Below are 25,891 nucleotides of genomic sequence, written 5' to 3'. Positions count from 1 at the left end.
TATTGTGTTGATGCGTTAATCTGGAAAAAGATACACATTAATTCATTTATTCTTACATATTAAAAGGAAGTCACCACTTTATGTCATATATAGGTGTGAATTTATCATATTTCTCTTTCAGTTATTTTTCCTAAAACCCAGACATTAAACATCCTGTCAACACTTTTAAGAAGCTTCACGTTTTTCAGATGCACAAAGCTGCTTTCAGTGAGACTGCCGGTCTTTCAGTGGAGCAGATTGTTCTCTTCCAAACTGAGTCAATAGCTCTGGATGTGGGCTGGAGGATGTGAGCAGGCTGATGTCATGAAAAAGCCCATTGGTTGCAGTGTCTGGAGGGGATAGAGAATCGGGGTATAAATGCCCCCTTGTCTCTGTGTAGTCTGGGTTGAAGAAAGGGAAAAGACGAAGGAGTTCTGGATTTTGTGTGTGTGTGTCTCTCGCTTCTTTGTGCTCCCTGACATTCATGTGTGGGTCAATAGCCCAGTTCCCACAAAGCAGGAGAATGGCAGTAATCTTGTTGTCTGATAGAAGTTCCCTCCCACGCCGACCTTAATTAAGATGCAGGGGAAAGACCTGAAGGAATAAGGGGCCTCGCTTTAGAAGACTACTTGCTGCAAATACTCTGTAGATTTCTGTTAATTTTGCTGCAGAAAAGTTATGAAGACATCAAAATTTTCACCATCGCAACATAACAGTTAGTAATATATGCAAAAGCAAGAAATCTAATCAGGTATATGAGTGTAGATGCATTACTTTAACATGCATTTGGTGGTTTCTTTCACATGTGTTCATGCATTATATCCCATTTGGACTACATTCTAAAAAAAATTGCAGTTTCTCATTCAAGTAGCATGAGCTTAGCAGTGCGCTGCACTAAGGATATGAATTGCATATTGGAATTGGCTGCAGCCTAAACCTTGATGCTCTTTCATAGGCAGCAGGAAGTGAATAGAGTAGTTTAAAAGCCTGTGGGAAAACAGCCATGATTCTCACTTGGTTTATGACCTTCTTAACCACTGTTATGGTGACTTTATGGTCTGATTGCTATTCTAAATTGTTCTTTAGTGCATCATAATGGTGATCTAAATCATCATCTCCATTAGAGTAAAATAGACACCAAAGCAGGGTATTCTTTAAAGCCTCAGCTCAGCCCACAAGCGTTGTCCCTTGTTTCAAAGACGATAACGACAAACTTGAACTTAAAAACAGGGGTGAAATTCCCAGTATTCCCCATTCTATTTATTATTCAACATTGTGACTTTTTCCGGTAACAGTATATCTAACATCTAACGTCTTTTTGAGAGAAATTGTGGATTCATGCCTTTTCTTCATCTGTGTAGTAAAAACCCTCATTACCATAATGATTACTGCTCTTTTATGTAAAAGTGCGTCATGCAAAGACTCATTTGACAGTCAGACTTCATAAACTCAGATATAAATCAGCAAACAGCTGCTGCGGCTGAATATAGTATCTACGTGGCTTTCCTCCAGTCCCTGTCAGTGAGTTCATATCCCCTCTTTCAGACCTGCTGACGCAACCACATTTCGTCTTCTATTGACTGGGGCAGGTCAGCCGTGACAGTCCTGAGCAGCATCACTCAGTCACAATTATGAAGACCTAGCAGCTATGACAAAGACAAACACGGAATGTGCAGTAAAAGGATACTGAAAACATGACAGAAGGGCAACTGAAATTAACCTCGAGCAGATAATCGCTGCTATAATTAGGAAAAAGACGAGGAACGTGGGCGTTCCTGACAGATACAGTGATGAGTGGAGGCATTTGATAAAGTGGGAAACTTTAAAACTGGGCCACCTGATCAGCATGAGCAGTACTATTTTCAGTCACGGTTACGTAAAAAGATTATTTGATGTTATTAGGGAAATATTAGGAAAATATAAAACATATGGAATGCTCAAAATTGGAATACAGTGTAGTGGTATTCTTTCATAATACACAGCTATAAGAATACATTGTTGCGAGTACATTTTAAGGTGGTAAACATTTGCAAAAAGATTAAACAAAAACAGTAAACAGTAATTAATTTTTTTGCCCAATAAGTCCTTCATTTTAAAATTCATAGAATAAATGTTTATAAAGACATATAGATTCAACATTGTAAATATAGACTGTTAATGCAAATCATACACTGTTGTTTTAATAAATCAAATTACATTAACTTAAAATATTTTGTTATCACATGCCGGTTTTTACAGTTCAGTTAATTACCTCCATGCAAAAACTGAATTAGAAACAGCTTTTATTGAGGTATTTGGGTATTTAGAACACTGAAAAAAAAAAGATCAGCAGTTTCTCCGTCTTCATACATTTTTAATATTTGATTACCAAGATATCTTATGTGTATAGTAAAGATGAATGGCAGTGGCCCTGGTGTATACTTTATGTTGATAAATGTATCGATTGGGCTTTTACTTCAAAACACTCCAGACGTGGTGACAAAGACGGAAGAAAATGAACTGCTCGCTTTTCTCGTCTAATTGTCTGCACTTAATGATGGGTCATCAATTAAATCTACAGCTAAAAATTAAAAAGTGCTTCCATCATAAAAAGGGAAGATAGATGGCAAAAGTGGATACGGCAAGGGTTGAAGGAGGTCTCCTCTGTGTGCTTGAAATGACGCAGAAACTGTCCTATGGTGGAGAGATAAGCGATGATCACTGGATGAGATACCTCAGCTATTGATCTTAAACACTCAGTCCTGCTCCCGTGTCTCACTGCAGCCCTCATATATGGTCGGTTACTAAATTAGTTTCAACAATTACTCAGTCAGAAATTCTCTTTTTGTTTGTGGCTACTTTCAGAAAAACGTTTCATTGCAAATAAAAACCTTACATGCATTTAACAAGCTTGGTTAGGATAGTATAAAAGAAGTCTGTACCCGTGCAGTCCGCAAAGGCGGTACCCGGTACTTCCGCTCTGATGGTAATTCGTGCTGCCAGTCACCACCACTCCAAAGTAATTACCTTATCTGAATGCAAGACACTCTTGTATTCTGTGCTTAAGTAGGGATGCAGAGGGCTCATCTTGTATGAATCACAGCGCTGTTGAAGATGAGTACGTTTAGAGAGGATGTCATATAGCGAAGGCTTCTGGGCAATAATGAAATCTTGGTTTTTTGTGTTTTTTTTAATTTTAGGGGTTTGATAAAGCAGCACGGTGGCACGGTGGTTAGCACTGTTGCCGCACAGCAAGAAGGTCCTGAGTTCAATTCCACCATCAGGCCGGGGTCTTTCTGTGTGGAGTTTGCATGTTCTCCCCGTGTTTGCGTGGGTTCCCTCCGGGTACTCCGGCTTCCTCCCACCGTCCAAAGACATGCAGCTTGTGGGGATAGGTTAATTGGATAATCCAAATTGCCACTAGGTGTGAATGTGTGAGTGAATGTGAGTGCGAATGGTTGTCTGTCCATGTGTGTTGGCCCTGTGACAGACTGGCGACCTGTCCAGGGTGTACCCCGCCTCTCGCCCTATGACAGCTGGGATAGGCTCCAGTGCCCCCCACGACCCTGAAAAGGATAAGCGGAAGCGACTGGATGGATGGTTTGATAAAGTAGTTCATGTCTCCTTTCAGTTATTTACCGAGTGAGTGAATCCAGAGTTTGTAAAAGCAGATCAGCGTTTTCTGTCAGAATGGACAGTTTCCTGATTGTGTAATATTTAGGTAATATTTACTATACACCCAGTTAAAAGCAATAAGTAATGTGACTACTAATACTGCTTAGTGAAATATGTCAGAAAAGGAAATTACTGCATAATAAAAGATGCAACACAGAATAAGCTGCAGTGAAGCAGCACAAACTCCTTCGCTGCTACGTAGGAACTGTCTTTTGTTTCGGTAACCCTAACCCTTTTTTAAAATTTGTAACCCTTTTTTAACCCTTATTTAAATAAGAAGTAAATGTAGAGAGATTAGTAATCTCCTTTGGGAGAGCATCCTGTTTCAGATAGGCAGCATTAGCAGAGCATGTTTTCCGATGGTGGGAGAAGCCGGAGATTCTGGAGAATATCCGCACAGACGGGCACAACATGTTTGTGTGACAGAAGCAGCACAGGCAACAGTGCTAAACATTAATAATAATTAGTGAGCAGTCTAGATTTGTGATGGTCAGCAGCAAGATACGATGATGATAAGATGAATGAGGATTATTTTTTAACTTTCAGCCAGGTTTACCTTTAACCAAAACTAAGCAGGCCAAAAATCCTAAAACATTGTGGAAAGGTGAAAAATGGACAAAAGAAGAACATATTTCTTTAAAACTCAATATTTTAAGTGTATTGACGTTGATTGAAGATCCTCTCTTCAAATGTCCTTATGGTTCTCGAAATTGTTTCTGTTAGCAGCGAATACAGACTACACTGCTTGGATAAGTATGGCAAATATGAGGACTGTAGTACATCTATGTTCATATCTGGCCTTCTTCCAGAGTACCAGGATGAGTCACGGCCAGTAAGTGAAGTCTCATCTCTTAGTCATGGCGAGGATTAGATCTGAAATCTGAAACCCAAGTCAGCCACACTGGCCTATATTTCATAGCTGGGAACAGTAGCAGTGTAGAGAGGAAATAAAACTGTGTACACTTACTTGAGCTCGTACTTAGCTCTGGGCCTTTTCCTCTTTTATCGACCACATCTGCATTAGTAGAGAAAATGGTCTGGAGCCCAGGGAGCAGGGAGGAAGCATCATGTTGGCACCAAGACCAAATGAGATATGTGGGCACACCAACATGTGGAGTAGTATTCATGCCAAAAACAAAAAACAAACTAATCTCGATTTCATTGTGTCTGCTGAGTTTGGACAAATCAGGGTGAAACTGTTTGATGCACAGCAAAAAAAAATCTCAAGAAATACTCTTTATTAGATGTTTTTGCAGAAAAAAGATAATTTGTGTATCTAATATTTTACGTTGTGTTTATATTGTAATGTCTACGAATGAAAAACAAGCACAATAATATTATCAAAAGGTTTTACGTGTAACTTGAAATATTGTTTTCCCCAAAAATGTGTTTTTCCCCAAGTTAAATCTATAAAAAGCTGTAATTAGTCCTTTGGTTCGAAGTGCAAAACCTTTTCCACTCAAAATACTTTAAATACTCTATGCTTTATTTTTGAAACCAGTGTATCATCATCATGTCGATCAGGCCTCGGGGCAGACATCCTTAACATGACGTTAGATTAGCCATCAGTACGATATGATTTAATTATAAATCACTGTTTAACTGGATTTTCTTGAGTTGTCGTCATTCTGGGGATCAGACTGTTAGTGCTTATTCCAAAATCAAATTTTGGCTGCAGAGATGTCTGCCTTCTCTTGAATGTAATGAAAATGTAAAAATCTGGTGTATTTTGGTGCTCAAAACTTGAAAAAAAAATGCATTTAAATAACTCAACATCTCTTATTAAAAATATTGAAATACTTATTTTTAAAAAAAATCACAGCTTTTGATGTGAACAGTGTCATGTAGGAACTATCCTTTCCACCATCTTCAATGACCAACATCAGCTGAGAGGAAACTCCATTAATATTTAAACCCGGCCTGTCTTCATGAGAAGATGCATGTTTCCTACTTCCTGCACAAAATCTTCACAATAAGGTTTTGGCACTTTTTTTGAGTAACTACATCATGAAACATTGAGTATTTCAGATGTATTTTTTCTTTGTTTATTCCGTTATATTTAACAGAAACCAGGCATCTCTGCAGTCAATATCTCGAAAACTGGGCAACCTTCACCAAAACAGTCTGGATGAAAAAAAAAGCAATTCAATCTGGAGGGAAAAAATGATTTAGGGCGAATTGTCCCTTTAATCTGGGATGAAGTTATACGCTATAACTTCGCTATAACAGTGAATACACTGTTTAATGGGGAGAAGGCATTTCCTGTTTGAGTACCGAGATGGATGCTTAAATAGCTCATGGAGGATTTGTGATTTACAGAACAGCTGGCAGACACAGGAAGACATAAAAGCATATAGACACTTCACTGGCCTTCTGGGAAGACTGAAAGTTATAACACTGACAAAGGTGGAATTTATTGGAGGGCTACCAAAGGTCAGCGGAGCCTGACAGATTACAGCTAAAAGCGGCTGGTTGTTTCAAGCTGTATGCTGTTGAAAGATGAGCTGAGCGCAAGGTGTCCTAGAAAAGTCCTGACAGGTAACAAAATAACTGGCCTTTTTGCCTGTTTCTCAACTGGTTTACCTCATTGACTGGCTGACGGTGTGTGACCTCAGCCTTTGATTTAACAAATATTGGATTTTATACTTTGACATGGTCTCCAATGCCTTCTGTTTGGTCCTCTTCTGGATGAAGTGTTCCAATGTGATGCGTTTCTGTAATGAATTTATGTAGGCCAAGCCCAATAACTTAATCCCAAAGGTAGCTGTTGGTGCAGAAAGGAGAGGTGACTGAAACCTTTCCAGCTCTACTAGCACAACATGATACTAACCCAGCTCAGATCCAGTTTCACATGGGTGGTTCTCACCCTCCCTCTGACCCATGTTCCTTGTCCTGTCTTTCAGCCATCATCAACCCTAAGCAGGCCAAAGACAACAAGAGCTTCAACTTTGATTACTCCTACTGGTCTCACACTTCGGTAAGTCATCCGTGCACCCCCGGAGCCCAAACACAACGCTTCCACATATTTTCATCAGTTTTGGATATATTTGTTCAAGCCTTACAAGACATTTTTAGTCTTAAATGACCAATTATTGATCTCTGTCCACAGCCCGAAGATGTCAATTATGCATCGCAGAAGCAAGTGTACAAAGACATCGGAGAGGAAATGTTGCTTCATGCCTTTGAAGGCTACAACGTCTGCATCTTTGCATATGGTCAGACGGGTGCAGGCAAGTCCTACACCATGATGGGGAAACAGGATGTGAAGGATCAGCAAGGAATTATTCCCCTGGTACTGACACACTTTGATTAATTTAACAGGGCACATAATAAATTAAACAATTTATCTTTTTGCGGATTATTATGTTTTCCTCTTCCAGCTGTGTGAAGACCTTTTTACAAAGATAAATGATAATACAGACAACAGCATGTCCTACTCTGTAGAGGTGAGTGTGGGCGCCCCTCCTGTTTATACAGTGGATTCAGACCTCACATCTGTTATAAATGTTCAATCAACTGTCAATTTGAAACAGGTAAGCTACATGGAAATCTACTGTGAGCGTGTGCGGGACTTGCTGAACCCAAAAAACAAAGGGCACCTGCGTGTGCGAGAGCATCCTCTAATGGGACCTTATGTGGAGGACCTGTCCAAGCTGGCTGTCACCTCCTACAATGACATCCAGGACCTGATGGATTCTGGCAACAAGGCTAGGTAATGTAGTCAACTATTTCTCGAGTCTCAGGAAAAGGCAGTGAACCACAGGAGGAGTGCTAAGTTAGCACGTTAGCTTAGCAAGTAGCGTAAACTGCCATAAACTGTGTGAGTGCAACACTAAGGACACATATACCCAGTGTTGCCAACTTAGCGACTTTGTCGCTATATTTAGCGAGTTTTCGGACCCCTTAGCGAATTTTTTTCTAAAAAAAAGTCGCTAAAAAAAGACGTGAAAGCCCGTATTGCTTTTACTCTCAACAAGCAGCGGGTGCTGTAACGCAGTCAGTTCTTCTTTTACTCTTTTACTCTTATGCTGTTTTGTGGATCACAAGGTTTAAAACTACTTATAAACACACACACACAAAGTAACTCCACCAGAGTGCCTATTTCGGGTCACTTTTGCCGGTCCAAGCCCGGGTAAAGGAGCAGGGTTGGAATTGTGACATTAAAAAAAACAATAATTGCTAAAAGAAATTTAATTTGTAGTTCTAAATAAACTCTAAATGCATTTAGGACGTTTTTTACTCACTTTATGTCTCTTCCACGATGTTATTTCTCTCTCCAACAACATAGGTTACAATTAGATAAGCATGACCAATTATGCAAATTAGGCGATGACGTCATTTAGCGACTTCTAGCGACTTTTAGGACAACCAATAGCGATTTTCCTTACTGAGGAGTTGGCAACACTGCATATACCTGCCAATTAACAACAAAATAGAAGCACAAACTTGTTAAGCGAGCTGTTCCTCACAGCAGGGCTTATTATTCAACAGATATTTACATAAAAATGTTCCAAAAGGTACAAAGACCACAAACAGGGTTGGAAGATGCAGTTCAGTAGCGACTCCAGTTAATAGAAATTAAAGCAATAAGTTATATAACAGTTTACCTCATGGACAGTTGTTATGGAGGCTGGTTTTCTGGACACATGTTTCTGTTGTGATATTGCATTTTAACATTGCAGTCTATGTGGATTAACTCACTTTTGAAGGAAGTTTAAAGTGGCTGTTTGGGGAACTGCAAATTCTATTTAGCTCTATTTTAGCTCCAGAGGAAATGAAATGAATGAAAGGGCTAATTAAAGAGAGACTCCATTGAATTAGTCACTTTCTTTCTCTCTTAAAGTAACTGCACACAGGATATGAGGTTTGCAATAAGGAATGAATGAAACTCTAATGAAATGTATGTTTGTGGTGCACTATAAAAATGTCAGATGCATTGCTTAGCAGGCTCCAGGTTTTTCCATTTATAATTCTAGATTGGTTATGATTGTGAGATATTAAACGTCTCTCTTGTTCTTAGACTCTGAGGTTTTTGATTTTGGCTGTAGAATTGGTTGAAATTCCCTCCAAAAATGATTTTAGGGCTTAAGGAAAAACCTAAACATCGTGGCTTTTTGTGCTTTAGTTTTGACCCCTTTTTAAAAATCTGTCTTGCATAGAAGGATGGATACATCCACTCGGACCATCTATGAATACATACAGTGAAAACAGAAGGGAAATGAAGGGAACGTTTACAGTCAATATCAATTAAAATATTTATATATAAATATTAAAACGACAATAGACACAGGAAAAAAATGAATGATCAAAATAAAACAGGAAGCATGAAGATGGGAAGTGTCATAAGGTTTGGGGGATAAAACACAAGCACAGTGACCATGACGTTTACCTAAACATAGCTGCTGTTACACTAAATATACTTTTTTTTAAAAATACGCTTTATATATAACTACCTATTTCTACTTTGAATAGTGTTTTATGAGTGTGTCATATAAAAAAACATTTTCATTAAATTATACTTAAACCCACATCCTGCTGGCTAAAATCTGAACTGTACAAAGTAATTAAAATTCATTGTCTCTGTGCAGGACTGTGGCTGCCACCAACATGAATGAGACAAGCAGTCGCTCGCACGCCGTCTTCAACATCATATTCACCCAGAAACGCCACGACACAGAGATGGATAACACTACCGAGAAGGTAGAGGATTTTTATCTGATCCTCACTGAATTTGTTTAACATCGAGTTGCTGTCTTGGTTTATCTGCCCTCTGACTGATGACGCTGATTTAAGTCTTGATGGGACGTGGAAATCAATGACTCCTTGAAGGTCATGAGGATAATTCTTAAGCTGTTTTTTTTAATAAGGCCTGTCTCTATAATAAAGATGAATGCCTATTGATTCTTTTTTTGTGTTGTTGAAAGCCCATGTGTTGCATCTTATTAATTGGATTCTACTGATTTGGTGTGTGCTGTTTTAGGTCAGTAAAATCAGTTTGGTGGATTTGGCTGGCAGTGAGAGGGCCGATTCTACCGGAGCCAAAGGGACCAGGCTAAAGGTGAAAACACTACAAAAAAAAATCTTAAATCATGTTTATTTATCTGACTAAATCCATGTTAAAGCAGTCTGTGCTTACTGTCATCGTAATCCTTATCTGCCTACTGTTCTGTCACAGGAAGGAGCAAATATCAACAAATCTCTAACCACGCTGGGGAAAGTCATCTCTGCTTTGGCAGAAATGGTCTGTATTAACCATTTGTTGTATTTTTTAAGGTGAAGTCGATTTTGTGTTGGATAAAAATTACAGTTTCCACTGTCTCATTTCATTTTAGGGCTCTGGGCCGAATAAGGTGAGTGATTCACATGTTATTATCCTAATTCATTATTTATTTGAACCTATAGTAAACACAGAAAAAATTAATTCATGCTGACTTTTTGTGTGTCTTTTATTTATAAACAGAATAAAAAGAAGAAAAAGGCAGAAAGCTTCATTCCATACCGAGATTCAGTTTTGACTTGGCTACTGAGAGAAAATTTGGGTATGAACACCGTTTTTCAAAGGCATTGAATGTCTCTAATATTTCTAACATCACTGTGATATGTAAAAGAATCCCTCCAGAAAATCGTGCGTCTGAACCCCAAAAGCTAATCACTTTTACATTTTAATGCAAACCACAACTTTTCTGTTAAATGTAAGATTTATGTTGTACTTATGTAATTGTACTATATGTAATCAAATGACATTTTTTGGGTGTAGCAAAATCTAAATTTTAACTTGTTCAGACAGAGTGTTTTCCTATTTTCCTGACACCACATTCATGCAGAACTAGTGACAATCAAGTACACATTCTGAACTCAAAGCATAAATTTACATCTGTTCTTCTCTGTCAGGGGGAAATTCTCGAACTGCGATGGTTGCTGCTCTGAGTCCAGCTGATATCAACTACGATGAGACCCTTAGCACGCTCAGGTAAACAGAGCAGACAGCACATTTTGTGCTGCAGATTTTTCCTCCCACACAGCTGGTGAATGTTGCTTTGAAGGACACCGGTGTTGGTGAAACGCAGGCATTGTGTAATCCACGTTTCCCTCAGAGGTTTGCCTCACTTTCACACTTCAAACATCCTTCACGGGTTGCAGCTGCAGCTCCGGGCTGCAGAGACGGGGATGTCGGGGGAATTATGAATGTGTATATATGTGTGTGTTTCTCCTCACACACCTGTGTCTCAGTGATCTTTTGCATTCCCAGGTATGCTGACCGTGCCAAACAGATTCGCTGTAACGCTGTCATTAACGAGGATCCCAACAACCGATTGGTGCGTGAGCTGAAGGAGGAGGTGTCTCGCCTGAAAGAGCTCCTCTTTGCTCAAGGCCTGGGTGACATCATTGAGAGTAAGGGACCATTCATTGGATTTATGTGCCCATTATCTGTAGATTGAATTTTAAATTGTTCATAATGGTCTTGGACCCTTTTTTTAAGAGTCAGCCTCAGCTCAGCCCACTCACAAACAAATTTGTTCTCCCTGTGCTCACAGAAGCCGTGATGTACTCACAGACATGTTGATCTGTTCAAATAGGCCAAGAAGCAAATTAAGAACCAGCCAGGGCAATAAAATCAGTGGGAAGAAGTTAATGAAAATGAATAGATAGCAAGTGGTTTCAGACAGCAGTAGGACCAAACTTGGCACGAATGCATTATTCTCCCATTTGTGTCTAAAAACAGGCTGGAAAAAATGGTGTAGGCGTTGTTTCTAGCATTAGCATCTGAAGCTAACACATCATACCAGCTATGTGAGAGGAAATGTTTTGCCTCCACTCCTGTCCTTAGACAGGCAGGGTGCTCTTACATAAATAACACAGCACAAGTTATACATCTCCTTATATTGGGAAGTGAATTCATCTTGATTAGGTATCATCTCAGTAGCACTTTTTTATGTCAGAAACCATTACAGATACCACAGCCTCAGTTATCCACAAGCACTGATATCATATTCCCTTTCTTAGGCACCTGAACAGTTTATAGTGTGTTTGGTGGAACACAAAACTTTTGGATGAGCTGTACAGCAAACCATATATTTGTTCAAATCATTTAAAAATGGTTGAAAAAAACAAATATGGTCAAGAGTTCCAGCTCAGTAATGTAAAACAGCATCAGCAGGAGAATCCTAGCAGCCTGTTTGCACAAAGACACAAAGTTGAACAGTTGATTTATAGTAGAAAAATTATCTATAGAGGGTGAAACTGTTTTGTAACTGGCTGTAAACATTTTTGAATATATGAATATTTTAACATGGGATTGATTCATTTTTGGAGCCAGCCTCAGGGTGACATTCAAGGAACTGCAGTTTTTGATACTTCGTTAGAGGTTGATGCTCACTCATGACTCACCTCTCCTATGCATTAGCTTAGACTATATTACACTTGTTTTTCCCAAAATGTAATCCACTAATTTTGGTTAATTTATATAATTATATCTATATAAGTTATAAAGTATATATAATTTTGGCCAGAACATATAGTATTAGCTCATTGCATCTCTAATCTTGATACCACTTTTACTGCAGTACTGCAAACAGATGTATTAGATGGATGTTATATTATTTTGAAACCATGCACAGTTCCTTTCCCAGAGAAAGATCAGGATTAATGTTTGGAGCGCATAGAGCATATTAAGACTGCAGTGCTCAGGTGTTCACCAATAGCTAAATGAACATTTTTACCTGTGGAGAATTTAACTAAAGGTGTTGTGCTGTCTCTCTGTCTCTTCTCCCAGCATATCGAGCGTCTGGTGCTGATATCGAGGGTTTGAAATGTGTGTTCTCTGTTTCTTGCTTTCTGGCTTTGCAGCTTAGAATCGCAGCTGATTAATGTGGCAGTGTTAAAGTGGTTTTTCAATGTTCTCTGCAGCACCAAAGGAACTGTTCTGATTGTTTTACATGATTTTTAGTGAAACGCGAGAAGCTAATGTTAATGAAATACAAACAGCATGTTTTCCATCCCTATTCAGGCTTTGCTATATTATGGTGCTGTAGAGATCTGAGTATGACTTTATAGATGCACTGATAGGTCAGCGGAGCAATATAGTATGGAAGCTTGTGCACCATAATGGGATTCATTTCATCTTTAATTTCCCTGACGTAGAAATTGTGACATCCATTTCCTCTGGCAGGTCTGTGTGTGTACGACGCGCTTTATTTTTCCGGCAAGAAAACACACATATCACATAAAAAGATTTAATGACACATGCAATACAGTGCAGTAAAGAATTAAATCCCCTAATATATTCTAAGCAATATATTCACAAAGCATTTAAAAAATAGATAACGATGTAATAAAAATCTGAATAAACCTCAATAAACAAACTTAAAAGTTTGGATGTTGTGAGAAAACAGAATGCAATAATTTGCAAATCTCATAAACATATTTTTATTTTCAATTAACAAAATAAAACAGTCTAAGAAAAAGATGACCTCATCTTGAACTTGATGGCAGCAGCACAATCAAAAACGTTGGGATAGGGTGATTTCCCACTGTGTAGCATCCCCTCTGCACTCTTAACAGGAAAACGTTCCTTCCTTGTCTGATTGAGGATTATAGTCCTGTTATTAACCTGTTGCCAGTTAACCTTATTAGCAGCAATATTTCCCTTAATTTTTTCCTCTTAATTGTTTCTTCCTTCCAAATATTCTCATGAAAGAGTAAAAAGTCTCAGTTTAAATATTTAGTGTTCTGGGGTTAATGGAATATGCGTTTATGAGATTTGAAAATCATGCTGCCTTTATCTCCATTTCAAACATTATTCCAAGTGGGGGTTTTTTTGTATTTTATAATGAATAAATTAAAGAAAACGTACAGTATAGTTGGTCAATAGTAGCAATATAATTTGAACAGAAGTAAGCTATGTATTTTTAAAAATTATAGTACAGCTCAGTATGTTTATTAAGGTCTTTTTAAAGACCACACTGGCAGCAGCACATATAAAAAAATGTTTTTATCCTGTTTTAGCTATAAAGCTATATAAAAGTGGACCAGGTGATATAACACCTTTCCTGTGTTAGATCCCTAAGTTCTCAAGTTCCCTGAAAAAGGTCATTTGTAAAAAATATAACTTTTAAGAGAAAGAAAATGTCTCTACTTTAAAAAGATATTTGGATAATTACCTTGTTACATTTCCCTTTACAGTTTACGAATCATCAGTCTGTCAACGCCTGTTGGCAGGCAGGATAACAGGGCACAGAGGAACGATAAGATGAGGGTGATGATGTAGTCTTCAGACATATAATCACTTACATAATAGTGGATCTTTTAGGTCTTCTGCACTTTTCATGCCATAGATTTTTACAGTCTTTCCATAATACACAACTTAATTAACCGCAGAGGCAATATTATGTGATCAATCTTGGCGAGCCGAAGCCTGTCCAGATGGATGGGTGTGATACACTTGGCCAGTTTATTGCTCTGTGTTGCCATAGCAGCAGCAGCAAGGTTGTTATTATTGCTTTCTGCTCAGGCCTTTCAGGTGCCACGATAAATCCAAGATAAAGCTCTGAACAGAAAAATATAAGGGGCCCTTTTTTATGTGTTACTTTAATAATAGATTTACCCAGAAATTTCATTCAAAGCTAATCAGACAAACTCATCGCTGTGTCTGATCCTCTACCAGAGAAATGGATTTCTGCTTCCAGTAATTTGTTTGACATTAATAATTTCAGCAAAGCATGCTGAGCAGTAAATGCATCTTGCTGCTTTTAGATAATAATCTTAATTGAGAGTTCTGGCTTTCTAATGTTCTGTGCAGAAAATAAGACGCCATTAAAAATGAGTCATCGTGTTTGCGCACACAGGCTCTGCAGAGCTCACGTACTTTGTTGTTTTCCATAACTGGTGACAGTTTTTAATTTTTTGGTAGAGATGCTTGAATGGGAATGAGTAATGGAAAACTTTTCTCATGCTGCTCGAACAGTTTCTCAATGGTTCTGCATATCACGCTGTGCTTGAAGTTTTGTATGGTAGCTACATTTTCGTTGAGTCGTCTTGTGGCTGGATGGCCTCCTTGTTGCATCATTTGAGTTGTCTGTGGCTTTCTGCTGGTGCTGCCCTCGCTTCTGTGCTACCAGTTCAAATTTCTCTCTGTAAGTTAGATTTGTTTCAAGACACGTGTCTTCTTTCTTTTCTATTCTCTTCTCTTCCTTTTCTGTCTGCATTTCTCCGTCCTTTTACTCCCTGTTATCGATTACCCCAATCCCCGCTTCCTGTCCCCACTCCCCACGCCCCGTCCCACCCTGGCAGACATATCCGATTACAAGAACAATAACAATAAAGGCCAAGCTGTGAATCAAAGGGATGATCTCTCCACAGTGACCAATGCCATGACGGGGATGAGCCCCTCTCCATCTCTCTCAGCCTTGACCAGTCGGGCCGGATCTATTGCCAGTCTGCACGATCGCATCATGTTCAGCCCAGGCAGCGAGGAGGCCATCGAGAGGCTGAAGGTGAGCACAAAACCCAGTTTAACCCCCACCCCAGTCTTACACAGTCAGGAAATAAAACTTCAGTGAGATTCACCAAGCATTTGTTGAGGTTCAGAGTCTTTCTAATTGTGGGCAGATTCAATAAAAAAGTTCAAAAAACCAAATTGGTCTTTTATACTTTTTGCCTTTCTGAGCATTTCCAGTAGATTATAACCAAAAACCTGATTTCCTAAAAACAAATGGGTCTTCAGAAATTCCCAGAGCCCAACAAAATGACCACCAACAGGCTTCCCACGCGCATATTTCTGACCAAAACCCAGACTAAGGCCATTACACACTGAGCATATTGTGAAAATTCTGAATTTTATCGATGCAAACACAGTACACGTTGCATTTTTGCAAAGAATTTGTGGGACGTGTACTCACAGCCCACCACAATGCAACTCAATTCATCAAAGAACAGCAGAACTGGCAACCAGTTCTATTCACAGGTTCACACCGAGCACATGTGACAGACGTGAAAAAGGCTCGAGACGCCGTGGCATCTGTCACACGTGCTCGGTGTGAACCTCATCTGTGAAGAGAATGGGGCTCCACTGGGACACCTACCAATTCTGGTGTTCCCTGGTGAATGCCAATCAAGCTTTTTATGAGCAGTGTAGTTATAATTAAAATGATGCACCAAGGAGGACAAGCAGAGCAGGGTCACCCCAGGCCCCCCTTTATCTGTGTCCCTGGCTCTTTCGGCCATTTTAATACTCAATGAAGCTCTACGTTATGGCACAAAGACATTATATTCACACCCTTTTTTACATGCCAACATAAGGTCATCTAATGAAATCACAGATATGGGTCATTTAATTTCTGCTACTTAAAAAAGTAAGCAATTAAGTAAGCTAATAAAATACTGGAATTCTATTGCTTCATTGCTGAATTTGGATGTTTCTTTGCATTAAGTCCAGATATAGTTATTATTTAAATGATTATCACCACACTTTTTTATTTTTTAACGTCAGGAAACAGAGAAAATCATCGCTGAGCTCAATGAGACCTGGGAAGAGAAACTTCGCAGAACAGAAGCCATTAGAATGGAAAGGTAAGACAACCAGATGCTTAGTTTTATTTTAATTTATTTTATTGCATTGTTTAAATTCCTCTTTAAGATTAAACTTTGGAAATACTAAAGATGCCAAAACAGGAACAACATCCTAATAATTCAAGAAAAGAGAAACACAGGAGGATTACAACACACATACAAAAACTTAAATGCTGTAAGATGAGAGAGGTAATATTCAAAGGAAAAAAAGGACAATTTCCTGAATTAAAATTTCTAAATTTCCAAGATTACAGTTGTTCATTTGCAGGAAAATATATTTCTTTAAAAAACAAACTTTTTTTTGTTTTTATGAAAGTTTTATAAAAGTTTTATAAAAAATAAAGAAGGTCTCTAAGGTTAGTAGTAAATATTCAAAGTTTCAAGGACATTAAAGATATTAAAGTCAAAACCTGCAAAAACTAAAGATAAAAAAGCATAAGAAACCTTGGTGTTCTGAGATTAAAGTCACAGGCTGGATCACCTACACCACAGCGGCCATCAGGAAACGCTGTGTTAACGTTGTGATTCTGGGCTCAAATCAGGAATAACGTCATATTGCACCAAATGCAACCTACTACAGGCTAAGCTATAATCAACAAGAAAACCAAACTGATGTGGCATGTCCTCAGGTTACAGGATTGTAGAAGCAGTGACGTCTAGCTGTGGTTCTGTGATCAGATTGAGCTAATCTGTCAAAGTAACTGTTTGGCCAAAAATAAAAGCTTTCGGTGATCTGAGTATAGAGCAATTGGTGCCACTTCCAGAATAATATTGGGTCTATGCTTTATTTAGGAACATTTCTCATTGAATCAATGTTTAAAAAAAGTATATTTACATTAAAAAAAATATCTCACTTGGTATGCTGATGATATTCGTCAACAGAGAGGCCCTGCTGGCCGAAATGGGTGTAGCAATGCGAGAAGATGGTGGAACAGTTGGTGTGTTCTCTCCAAAGAAGGTAAAAGATGTATTCTACTTCTCCAAAACCACTGTGATATAATCCTTACCGCTTCGATTATTCACTGCTGTGCTTGTTTATTTACCCCCAAAGCCCACTGATAGCCCTAGAAAGCCCGAGCCCGTGTTTATCGACACAGTCGGGCTGTTTTCCCCCAACGAGGTTTGTAGCTCTGAAGTGTTTAAAGTGTCTCCTCTGATGAGTGCTCGAGCCTCGTCGAGGCAGATCAGACGAGAGTTTCACTGTTTCATTAAGTGTTATCCTAAATCTACTTCATTGCTCACTTCAAACACTCCCTCACTGCACCGAAGGCAGCCATGGGTGTAAACATGGGGGAAAAGATAATAGCAGTGCCCTAATTTCAGTGATTTATGGCTGCTTGCCTGCAGCCCCAAAACATCTGACTTCATTAAACACTCCATGCTGGGACGCTGTGGGGAGTGACTGCATGGTTTTAACTATTGCTGATTGTTTGATGTTTCTTACTGGGAGAGCTTGTATTTCAGACCACCTGTTGTGCACAGCTGACATATGTTATAATGTAAATAACATATGGATGTTGAATGACTCATGCATATTGCTTACCGAAAGTTAACAGTGAAATATTCCCCGTTCTGTGTCAGACGCCTCATTTGGTGAACCTCAACGAGGACCCTCTGATGTCTGAGTGCCTGCTGTACTATATCAAAGACGGGATCACCAGGTTAGAGGCTGACATTTTACAGCGTAATAAGAGGAAGGTGGTTCTCACCCTGAGAGGACAAAACCACTGCAGGGGAGACCAGGAGAAAATGCGATGTAAACAAATGTGATTTATGTAGAAAGTAAAGTCTGCTGAAGCTGTCATGATGACCTTTATTTAATTAAAACCCCACTTGGATCCTTTTTATTATTAGATGCCTCCCATATTATTGCGAATGACTCATAAAAAGTGTGGGGTCAGCTTATGATGAGGGCACACCAGAAAAAGTTTAAGAACTGCTGTATTAGAACGATACTGATTAAAAAAAGGACATTGTTTTTATGCTAATCTAACTTCAAGAGACAACAGGCCTGCATTGTAAACATGTTCTCATCACATGGCGTCATATAATGTTGTGTCAGATGCCTGTGCCTCACTGGCACTAAATGTTCTCCGCCAGCGGCCCAAATGTGGCTACATAGGCCACCGAGAGATAGTGATCCCCATTTAGAGACCCACATTTTCCACAGAAGGTTGGTCACAGGTTTATCAGCCAGGAGATTGTGGTTTGTCGCCCATTTTGACCCTTGTATTGTATTTAGTACTTGTTTTTTTTCACTACATACACTGATTTATATCATAAATGAATATATTCATATACATAAACTGTATATGAAAGATGGACATGCCATAAAGCTGTAATGGTTTTAATAGGCAGTAAGTGGATGAGAATTCCTGTAGTTGTTAAAAAGAAAAGGCGTATTTCTTGGTCCCTGTCCTCAGTGAACACCTTCCTGATGAGATTATGGGCTTAGATGCTAGCTTCAATTAGCCACTATGTGATTGTACTCTGTCACACTGATGTGATTTCAAAAGGAGAAGTAGCAGAAGTGTCGCTCTTCAGAAATCACCGCCTGGTTACTAAAAGAAATTCACTCAGCTTGATGTGAGCAGCTTCCTGCCAGAATTCTTTTTTTTTCTATGGATTCATCAGCCAAAGTAAAGGTATGGCTGGCTAATGATGTAGCCCAGCTAAGGAGGAGGCCATCAGTGATTACTTCCTGTGACACTGTCACCACCATGAGCCTCTTGTCACGGTGGATGGACGCTTTCTTCTGCACAGTGATACGATCTGATGGTGTAGCTTTGAACTGTTCACAGTAACGTTTGTGAATTTTTAAAGTAACCAGGTCATGATTTCCGAAAACAAACATTGTTACTGTGTTTTGGGATTGGGGTTTGGTTTCAGGTGCTTTCAGCACATCTGTATAGCCCAACAATTTAGATGAATAAAAAGCACGACATGCAGGAGGAAAAAGACTACATTTGATTTTGAGGTGAACTGTCCCTTTAAATGAAAAAGGACTAAATGTTACATAGATGAAGTGTGTTATTAACTTGCTTTTATATATATTCATACTAACTTTTATGTATTTTAGGGTCGGTCGTTTAGATGCCAGCAGTCGCCAGGATATAGTCCTCAGTGGTCACTTCATAAAGGACGAGCACTGCACCTTCACTAGTTCTACTGGCCCAATGGGAGAAAGTGAGACTTGTATCTGTGCACATCAAAGTTAAATATTGCTGTAATGTTGTCAGCAAAGCCTCATATGGAATTTTCTTTTCCTGAGCAGCAGTAATCCTTGAGCCTTGTGAAGGAGCTGAGACATACGTTAATGGAAAGAGGGTGACAGAACCCACTGTTCTGAAATCAGGTAGGTGCAACCTGTGCCATAACTAGCACAAACATTATATGCATAGATGTTGTACTTGTACTCTCTGATCTGATGTGATGCCCTTGCAGGAAATCGCATCATCCTGGGGAAGAGCCACGTCTTCCGTTTTAACCACCCTGTACAGGCCCGGGCTGACAGGGATAAGAACCCATGTGCCGAAACCCCTGTTGAGCCTGTGGACTGGGCCTTCGCTCAGAGGGAGCTGTTGGAGAAACAGGGCATTGACATGAAGCAAGAAATGGAACAGAGGTACGCCTTCAGGAATAAAGATACAGTAAAAGTCCATTTCTGGAACTTAAGGTAACAGTTAGTATAAAAAAAGGACCAGGTTTGCACCAATTCTTCTAGATTTTGCTATACCTATTGCAAGGTGCAATAAGGAAACAGTTTGTCCCAATGCACAGATAAACTGAATAAAATGTGTATTTTTATTCTTAGAGTAGATTTGAATGATTGATTGTCGTTCCTATCTTTCCTGTTTTACGTCAGAAATCAATCCCTGTCTATAAATAGTTCTGTCGTCTCCTCAGCCTGCTCATTTTTGTTTGCTCTGTTTGTTCCTGCCACATTTTTGTGCTTTGGATTACGTTGTTTCCACATGTTTTGGATCTTCTTTTTTTCTTTTGGACTTTGTTCTAATTTGGGCTCAGCAGTTAAGCTTGTGTCTTAATTTAACAGTCTTCGAGGGTACCACTCCAGAGACCCGCAGCTATTTCTAAAACTGCATTCAGTTACTTTTTAATATTTTCTGAGTCTGAGACTTCTGAGCAATTTATGAGCCAGTCTTCATGTATTAGAGAAAAAGCATCAGATAAAGCAGTGAGGTTAAAAACAGTGTAACCATGGACTCTTACATGGTGTGCATAATCTATATAGCTTTATCCCCACTGTTGCTACTGGCTGCTTTGTAACCCACCTCCAATCCAGTTCCTCATTTTCATGCTCAAATCAAAGTCATATATATCTACTGTCATTAAAGTCTGATCTTTTCTGTGCTGGGGTCCTGCATTCAGGAAAGGTGGAGAAGTCAGGACATAACTTCCATATCTCCAAATGTAGATGACTACAGATGGAGTGAGAATTTGCTTTTGTGGTCCTGTGACCGAAGTTGCCACTTTACCCAAGCCTGAGGCTTCTTTCTCAGTATCAATGGCTTAAAAACACACAGTGAGGTAGGGCATCACCCACCTACATCAAGTCTTTTTTGTTCACTTTGTTTTTTTGTCCTCAGGCTGCAGGAGCTGGAAGATCAGTATCGCAAAGAAAGAGAGGAGGCCAGCAACCTTCTAGAGCAGCAAAGACTGGTATGGTAATGAGAGTTCAGCTTTGACTGCTATCAGCAGTAATCATTAAAGTAAAACCAACAAAAAAATCTATCTGAACTGTCTTACACACAGATGTAGCTGCAGTTTGTATATTTCAGTATTGGTATCTACTGTTTATATTATATAAACTGTATTATCAGTGAGCAGATTTACAGAAAATACCAAATAAAAAAATTATGATGGTGTTTTCAGATCAAATGTGAAGCAAAGTTCACCTTACTGGAATTTCTAGGCAATTTTGCAACTCACAAATATTACTCAGCAGGAGAAAGAACCGATACCTGGGATTACATAACAGACACATTTGCACAGTATGCACAGTTGTACGCCGCGACACATTTTTCCGCGCTTTAAGTCTAAATGCAGTTTTTTGGGGCCTTTCATTTCACCAGTTATTAATGATTAATTCAACGTGAATGGCTTGTTCATGTATTTAAAACTTTAATTATAAATTATTAGGATTATGAAAGCAAGCTGGAGGCTCTTCAGAAGCAAGTGGACCGTTATAACCCAGAAGGCCCTGAAGAAGAGGAGGAACCGGAAGAAGAAGGTAAAAACAATTAATACAAAGACACATTTATAAATCTATATTAGGGATAATCATACCTTCATCGAGTCCTCTTTCTGGCCTACAGTGCAGTGGACGGAGAGGGAAAGAGAGCTGGCTGTGTGGAGTTTCCGTAAATGGCGATGCTACCAGTTCACCTCGCTGCGTGATCTCTTATGGGGAAATGCCATCTTCCTGAAGGAGGCTAATGCGATCAGTGTCGAACTTAAGAAGAAGGTTAGAAATGTCATTTAGACTGATGAATATATCCACAGGTCTACGCTGTGAAATGGCTCTTTGAGCATACTCGTTCTTCCCCTGCAGGTGCAGTTCCAGTTTGTGTTGCTGACAGACACTCTTTACTCCCCCCTGCCTCCTGACCTGTTGCCCCCAGAGGCAACTAAAGACAGAGAGAAGCGACAATTCCCACGTACTATCGTGGCAGTGGAGGTGCAAGATCAGAAGAATGGAGCAACTCACTATTGGACATTAGAAAAACTAAGGTGGCTGAACATGCACGCAAGTCTTTGATGAACAAAATCTTAAACTTATCTTGGTAATCAAAAATTCATTAAGTGTCGCACTGAAACTCTTGTTTTAGTGCTCTTCAGTTTGTAAGTCAGTTTCTTTTATTGCAAACATTCGCTTCAATAATTGCACTTCCAAATTAAAAATATCTACCAACCTAATATCGAACAGCAATAAAAAAAGAGCCATGCTTCAGTGTCTTCCTCAGTGCTATTTTATTTCTTCCAAGCTGTTTACTTTTACTCATTAACACCCTGCTCTGTTTCTTTTTTATGTCTTCATTGTTGGTGCTTTCTGCAGGCAGAGGCTAGATCTGATGAGAGAAATGTATGATCGTGCTGCTGATGTGCCCAACAGTACTGTGGAGGACTGTGAAAATGTGATGACGGGAGGTGACCCCTTTTACGATCGCTTCCCCTGGTTCCGCCTGGTTGGCAGGTAAATACTGAGTCCAACACATCGGGACAGGAATAAGAAATACAGAGGCCAAAAAGACCAGTATTAGCCATAGCTATCAGAAATTTAGGATATAGGGAGGCTGCTGTCCACTTTTCCACTTGCAGGACGTCGTTCCTGAGAGTTAAAGTTCCAGGCACTTGGGTTGGAAATGCGGCTTTACTGTGTGTGGAGTGTACTCCGAAATGATGGGGACACCTGCATTAATTATCTGCAGTTCATTCAGTCTGGTGTCCCTACTTGTCAAACTTTGTATTTCAGCCACTATAAAACCTGCCAGTACAAACTGAAGTAACTGTATCAAATACATTTGATAACAATACATCCCAGCTAATGACAGAGCTTTCTACATCAATGGGAAAATCATCTATGCAAGATTTGAGAAAAACATTTCGTCAGCCCTCCTACTCAAAACCTGTTGTTTCTTTCTCTTCCACCTTGGCACATGGCCTCCCAGTGTCTCTCTCTCGCTCTCGCTCTCTCACTTGCACCTGTTATGTAATATTAAGCGTCTCACTCCAGCCTTTAATGTTATTCAGCTCCTGCAAGACATGGAAACATTGGAAACTGTGCCCTTGAGCTGTTCTTTTTCAGGTTTTCAATCTGTCTGTCCATATTATAAAGGTGAAAGCAGGTGTATATTTATCCAGATGCACAACATTTGATGTTTTCAATGCTTTTAATAGTTTACTGCTATTTTATACTATATCCTTTACACTTGCAGTTTAAAAAATTTAAAAAATGTAGCTGCTGTCGAGAACTGATGGGTTGAATTAATGCATAACTATATACAAGCTCACTTTGTACATATGTGGCTGATGTGATAACTCAAAGTGACTGGCCATTTTCAAATGAAATCTGTATGACGTTTAATTTCTGTCATTACCTTTAGATGCAATTAAGCAAGCCCGTGAGCAAATGATCTTATTTCACACACATAAATATTCACTGCCAAAGCTCAGTTGCAGCATATAGAGTACCATTACAGTAATCCAGTGATTGCTGGGAGTAAATCCAACTGTAACAAGTGCCTGTTAACAGGTTGGTCACCAGAATTCATTTTGTGAGCAAATATGGTGTCAAACAGCACTGTCTACAGCAGGAGTGGGGGCACTCCAGGGCTCAGTGGCCGGTGTCCTGCAGGTTATAGATATCACCCTGGGTCAACACACCTGAATCAAATGATTAGTTCATTATCAGCCTCTGGAGAACTTCAAGACATGTTGAGGAGGTAATTTAGCCATTTAAATCAGCTGTGCTGGATAAAGGACACATCTAAAACCTGGACACTGGCCCTTGAGGACTGGAGTTGGACTCCCTCGGTCTATAGAACTGAAGCTGTCATTTAAGGAGGTTCTTTGCATGTGATCCCTTAAAAAGTGATCAATCATGGGACAGAGCTCCTTTGATGATTGGCTCACTTGGCATGATTAACTTTGGTTCCTTCCCCTGCTCACTTTTTTTTAACAGTTTAGATTACAGTTACCTGCAAGAGCGCGCATTCCTTGAATTGCCTTCTTTACATTTTATTCATCTTAGCCTCTTCTTTTAATACGCATGTGTAAAAATCTGTACTTAAAACAGTAAATTTGAATTCCCCTGACACTCACCAAGCAGAAACTTACATGTGCGGTTAAATCTGCGCATGAGGACTGGGCAAATTACAGTGAATACCTGTGTAGGTGAAATAATACTTGTTTTTGACATCTATATCCCACGATCAGCACAACATTTGTAGCTTTCTGCAGTCTCCCATCTGTCTTCTCTTTCTCTGCTCTTTGCTCAACACTGAAACAAACAATAAAAGCTGTTTCTGACTCAGAGGGAAGAAGGTTTTCTCCTGTGGATCAGTGCGTCCCTTCTCTCTAACTGTACTAACCTAGTTCCCATGTCTCTGGCTGCACCAGAAATCCCATTTTCAACACATGCATGAGCGAGCGCATGAGTGACCCCACCCCATCCCCGACCCTTTCCACCTCTGAAATTACTGAGCTGGCTGACTCGCAGCGGGAGGGTCGCGGGGAGGAGGAGGAGTTGGAGGATTTGGACGACCTGGACGATGATATCTTTTTGGACGACCCGAGCTCCGAGCTCGGGGTAGAGGATGATGATGATGATGATGATGATGATGATGAGAGAGAGCTCTGCCGAGGCTCCAGCGAAGGCCTGGATCCCTTTTACGACCGCTCACCATTATTCAGTGTAGTGGGAAGGTTGGTGAGGTTTCAGGAGCATGCTGATGGAGGAAACTAGCTCTTTCACGCTGAGATGCAAGGTCCCTTTCCCTTGGCAAACATCAGGGTAGATGGAACAGTATTCTTGGAAAAGCAGTGAATAATAGCGTGTATATCTTCACATAGCCCTCCTTGAGTTGTGGGCTGGGTATGCATAAATACACAAAATATAACCATAGTGTGCTTTGTTATTTTATGTGGCAAACATGAGGTGTGATCTTAAAGTGATTCTCTCCATAAAAATTAAAAAGCAAAGCATACCTAAGTTGATTTTTGCCAAACACCCCTGTAAGGTTATCTCTTTGTGCACCTCTGGATAGCTTCCAGCATGACAGCAATGTTTATATGACCAAGACTGTCTTTATTTGGCCCAAAACCACAGTTCAGCTTGTTCTCAGATGCCACTGGATGTTAAAGTAAAACTGTGCATTTCCAGTCAGTGCACTGTATTTTGTGAATTTGACATTTTGAAGCTACATTATTTGCATTTTGGCAGCTGCTATGTTGTTTATTTGGACCCCATAGTGATCATATCGGAGGTTGTAATGCTTGAATTCATCAAAATTGGTACAGAAATTTATTGGATGGTCTTTATCACAGAGGTCAACATTAAAATAGCATTTTAACATGGGAGTCAGTAGGGATTGACTTGCTTTTGGAATCAGGATAAGTGGTTACTAGTGGAACCGCAGGCTTGGCCCTTGGATGCTGGCTCATGTTTTCAGCCCTGCAGCATCTCCTAATCCAGGAGACTGACTTAGTTCTTGGACACTCTTCCACTGAAAAAAGCTCTTTGGTCGTTGGGTTGTAGATAGAGATCCAGCTCTCTTTATTAAGGATAATCCTGAACATGAACGTAGTGACCTAATTTTCATAAAGTCCATGGCAAATCTTCAGGTGAAAGTGGTCATCCATCAGCCATCCAAAGAGTGATTCAAATAGACGCTACACTGCCAGCACTCTAAGGTTACACAAGGAGATGACCTTGAAGGGGAAATTAGTCAAACTGAAGTCTTCTCCAAATTACTGTCCACCTCAGAGATCTGCTGGTTCAGTGTTAACACTGGCATGAAGCATTTCAGTTGGAAAGCTGCAACCGAAATTTGGAAAACAACTTTTCCTACATTTTTTTTTAATTGTGGTATTTCCTTTTACTGATTTCCTTAAACACTTGCTTACACTTGCTCAAAGTCAAACCAGACCCTTTAGTGTCTTGCCTTAGCTG

The 25,891-nt window shown here is 39.6% G+C and overlaps 1 protein-coding gene across 24 annotated transcripts in view; it reads left to right on the top strand.

Annotated features, from left to right (window-relative positions):
* The window catches only part of kif1aa (kinesin family member 1Aa), a 50,096-nt gene that overhangs the window by 5,289 nt on the left and 18,916 nt on the right, over positions 1-25,891 (top strand). For 10 of the 24 annotated variants that reach the window (XM_082525609.1, XM_082525595.1, XM_082525611.1 and 7 more), the window contains exons 3-27: positions 6,537-6,610; positions 6,743-6,925; positions 7,014-7,079; positions 7,167-7,345; positions 9,222-9,333; positions 9,614-9,691; positions 9,809-9,874; positions 9,966-9,983; positions 10,094-10,172; positions 10,525-10,603; positions 10,883-11,025; positions 12,407-12,445; positions 14,923-15,125; positions 16,121-16,200; positions 17,083-17,158; positions 17,782-17,861; positions 19,280-19,386; positions 19,475-19,555; positions 19,645-19,825; positions 20,808-20,880; positions 21,361-21,451; positions 21,537-21,685; positions 21,773-21,951; positions 22,277-22,414; positions 24,340-24,645. In XM_082525609.1, the coding sequence (XP_082381735.1) occupies positions 6,537-6,610; positions 6,743-6,925; positions 7,014-7,079; positions 7,167-7,345; positions 9,222-9,333; positions 9,614-9,691; positions 9,809-9,874; positions 9,966-9,983; positions 10,094-10,172; positions 10,525-10,603; positions 10,883-11,025; positions 12,407-12,445; positions 14,923-15,125; positions 16,121-16,200; positions 17,083-17,158; positions 17,782-17,861; positions 19,280-19,386; positions 19,475-19,555; positions 19,645-19,825; positions 20,808-20,880; positions 21,361-21,451; positions 21,537-21,685; positions 21,773-21,951; positions 22,277-22,414; positions 24,340-24,645 (2,860 nt within the window). The remainder of the gene's footprint in view (positions 1-6,536; positions 6,611-6,742; positions 6,926-7,013; positions 7,080-7,166; positions 7,346-9,221; positions 9,334-9,613; positions 9,692-9,808; positions 9,875-9,965; positions 9,984-10,093; positions 10,173-10,524; positions 10,604-10,882; positions 11,026-12,406; positions 12,446-14,922; positions 15,126-16,120; positions 16,201-17,082; positions 17,159-17,781; positions 17,862-19,279; positions 19,387-19,474; positions 19,556-19,644; positions 19,826-20,807; positions 20,881-21,360; positions 21,452-21,536; positions 21,686-21,772; positions 21,952-22,276; positions 22,415-24,339; positions 24,646-25,891) is intronic. The other 14 variants (XM_082525607.1, XM_082525605.1, XM_082525599.1 and 11 more) reach the window with 4 other exon arrangements.

The sequence above is a fragment of the Aulonocara stuartgranti genome (genome assembly GCF_965226115.1).
Source record: "Aulonocara stuartgranti genome assembly, chromosome: 23".
NCBI lineage: Eukaryota > Metazoa > Chordata > Actinopteri > Cichliformes > Cichlidae > Aulonocara > Aulonocara stuartgranti.
This window is presented reverse-complemented; position numbering and strand designations above follow the sequence as displayed.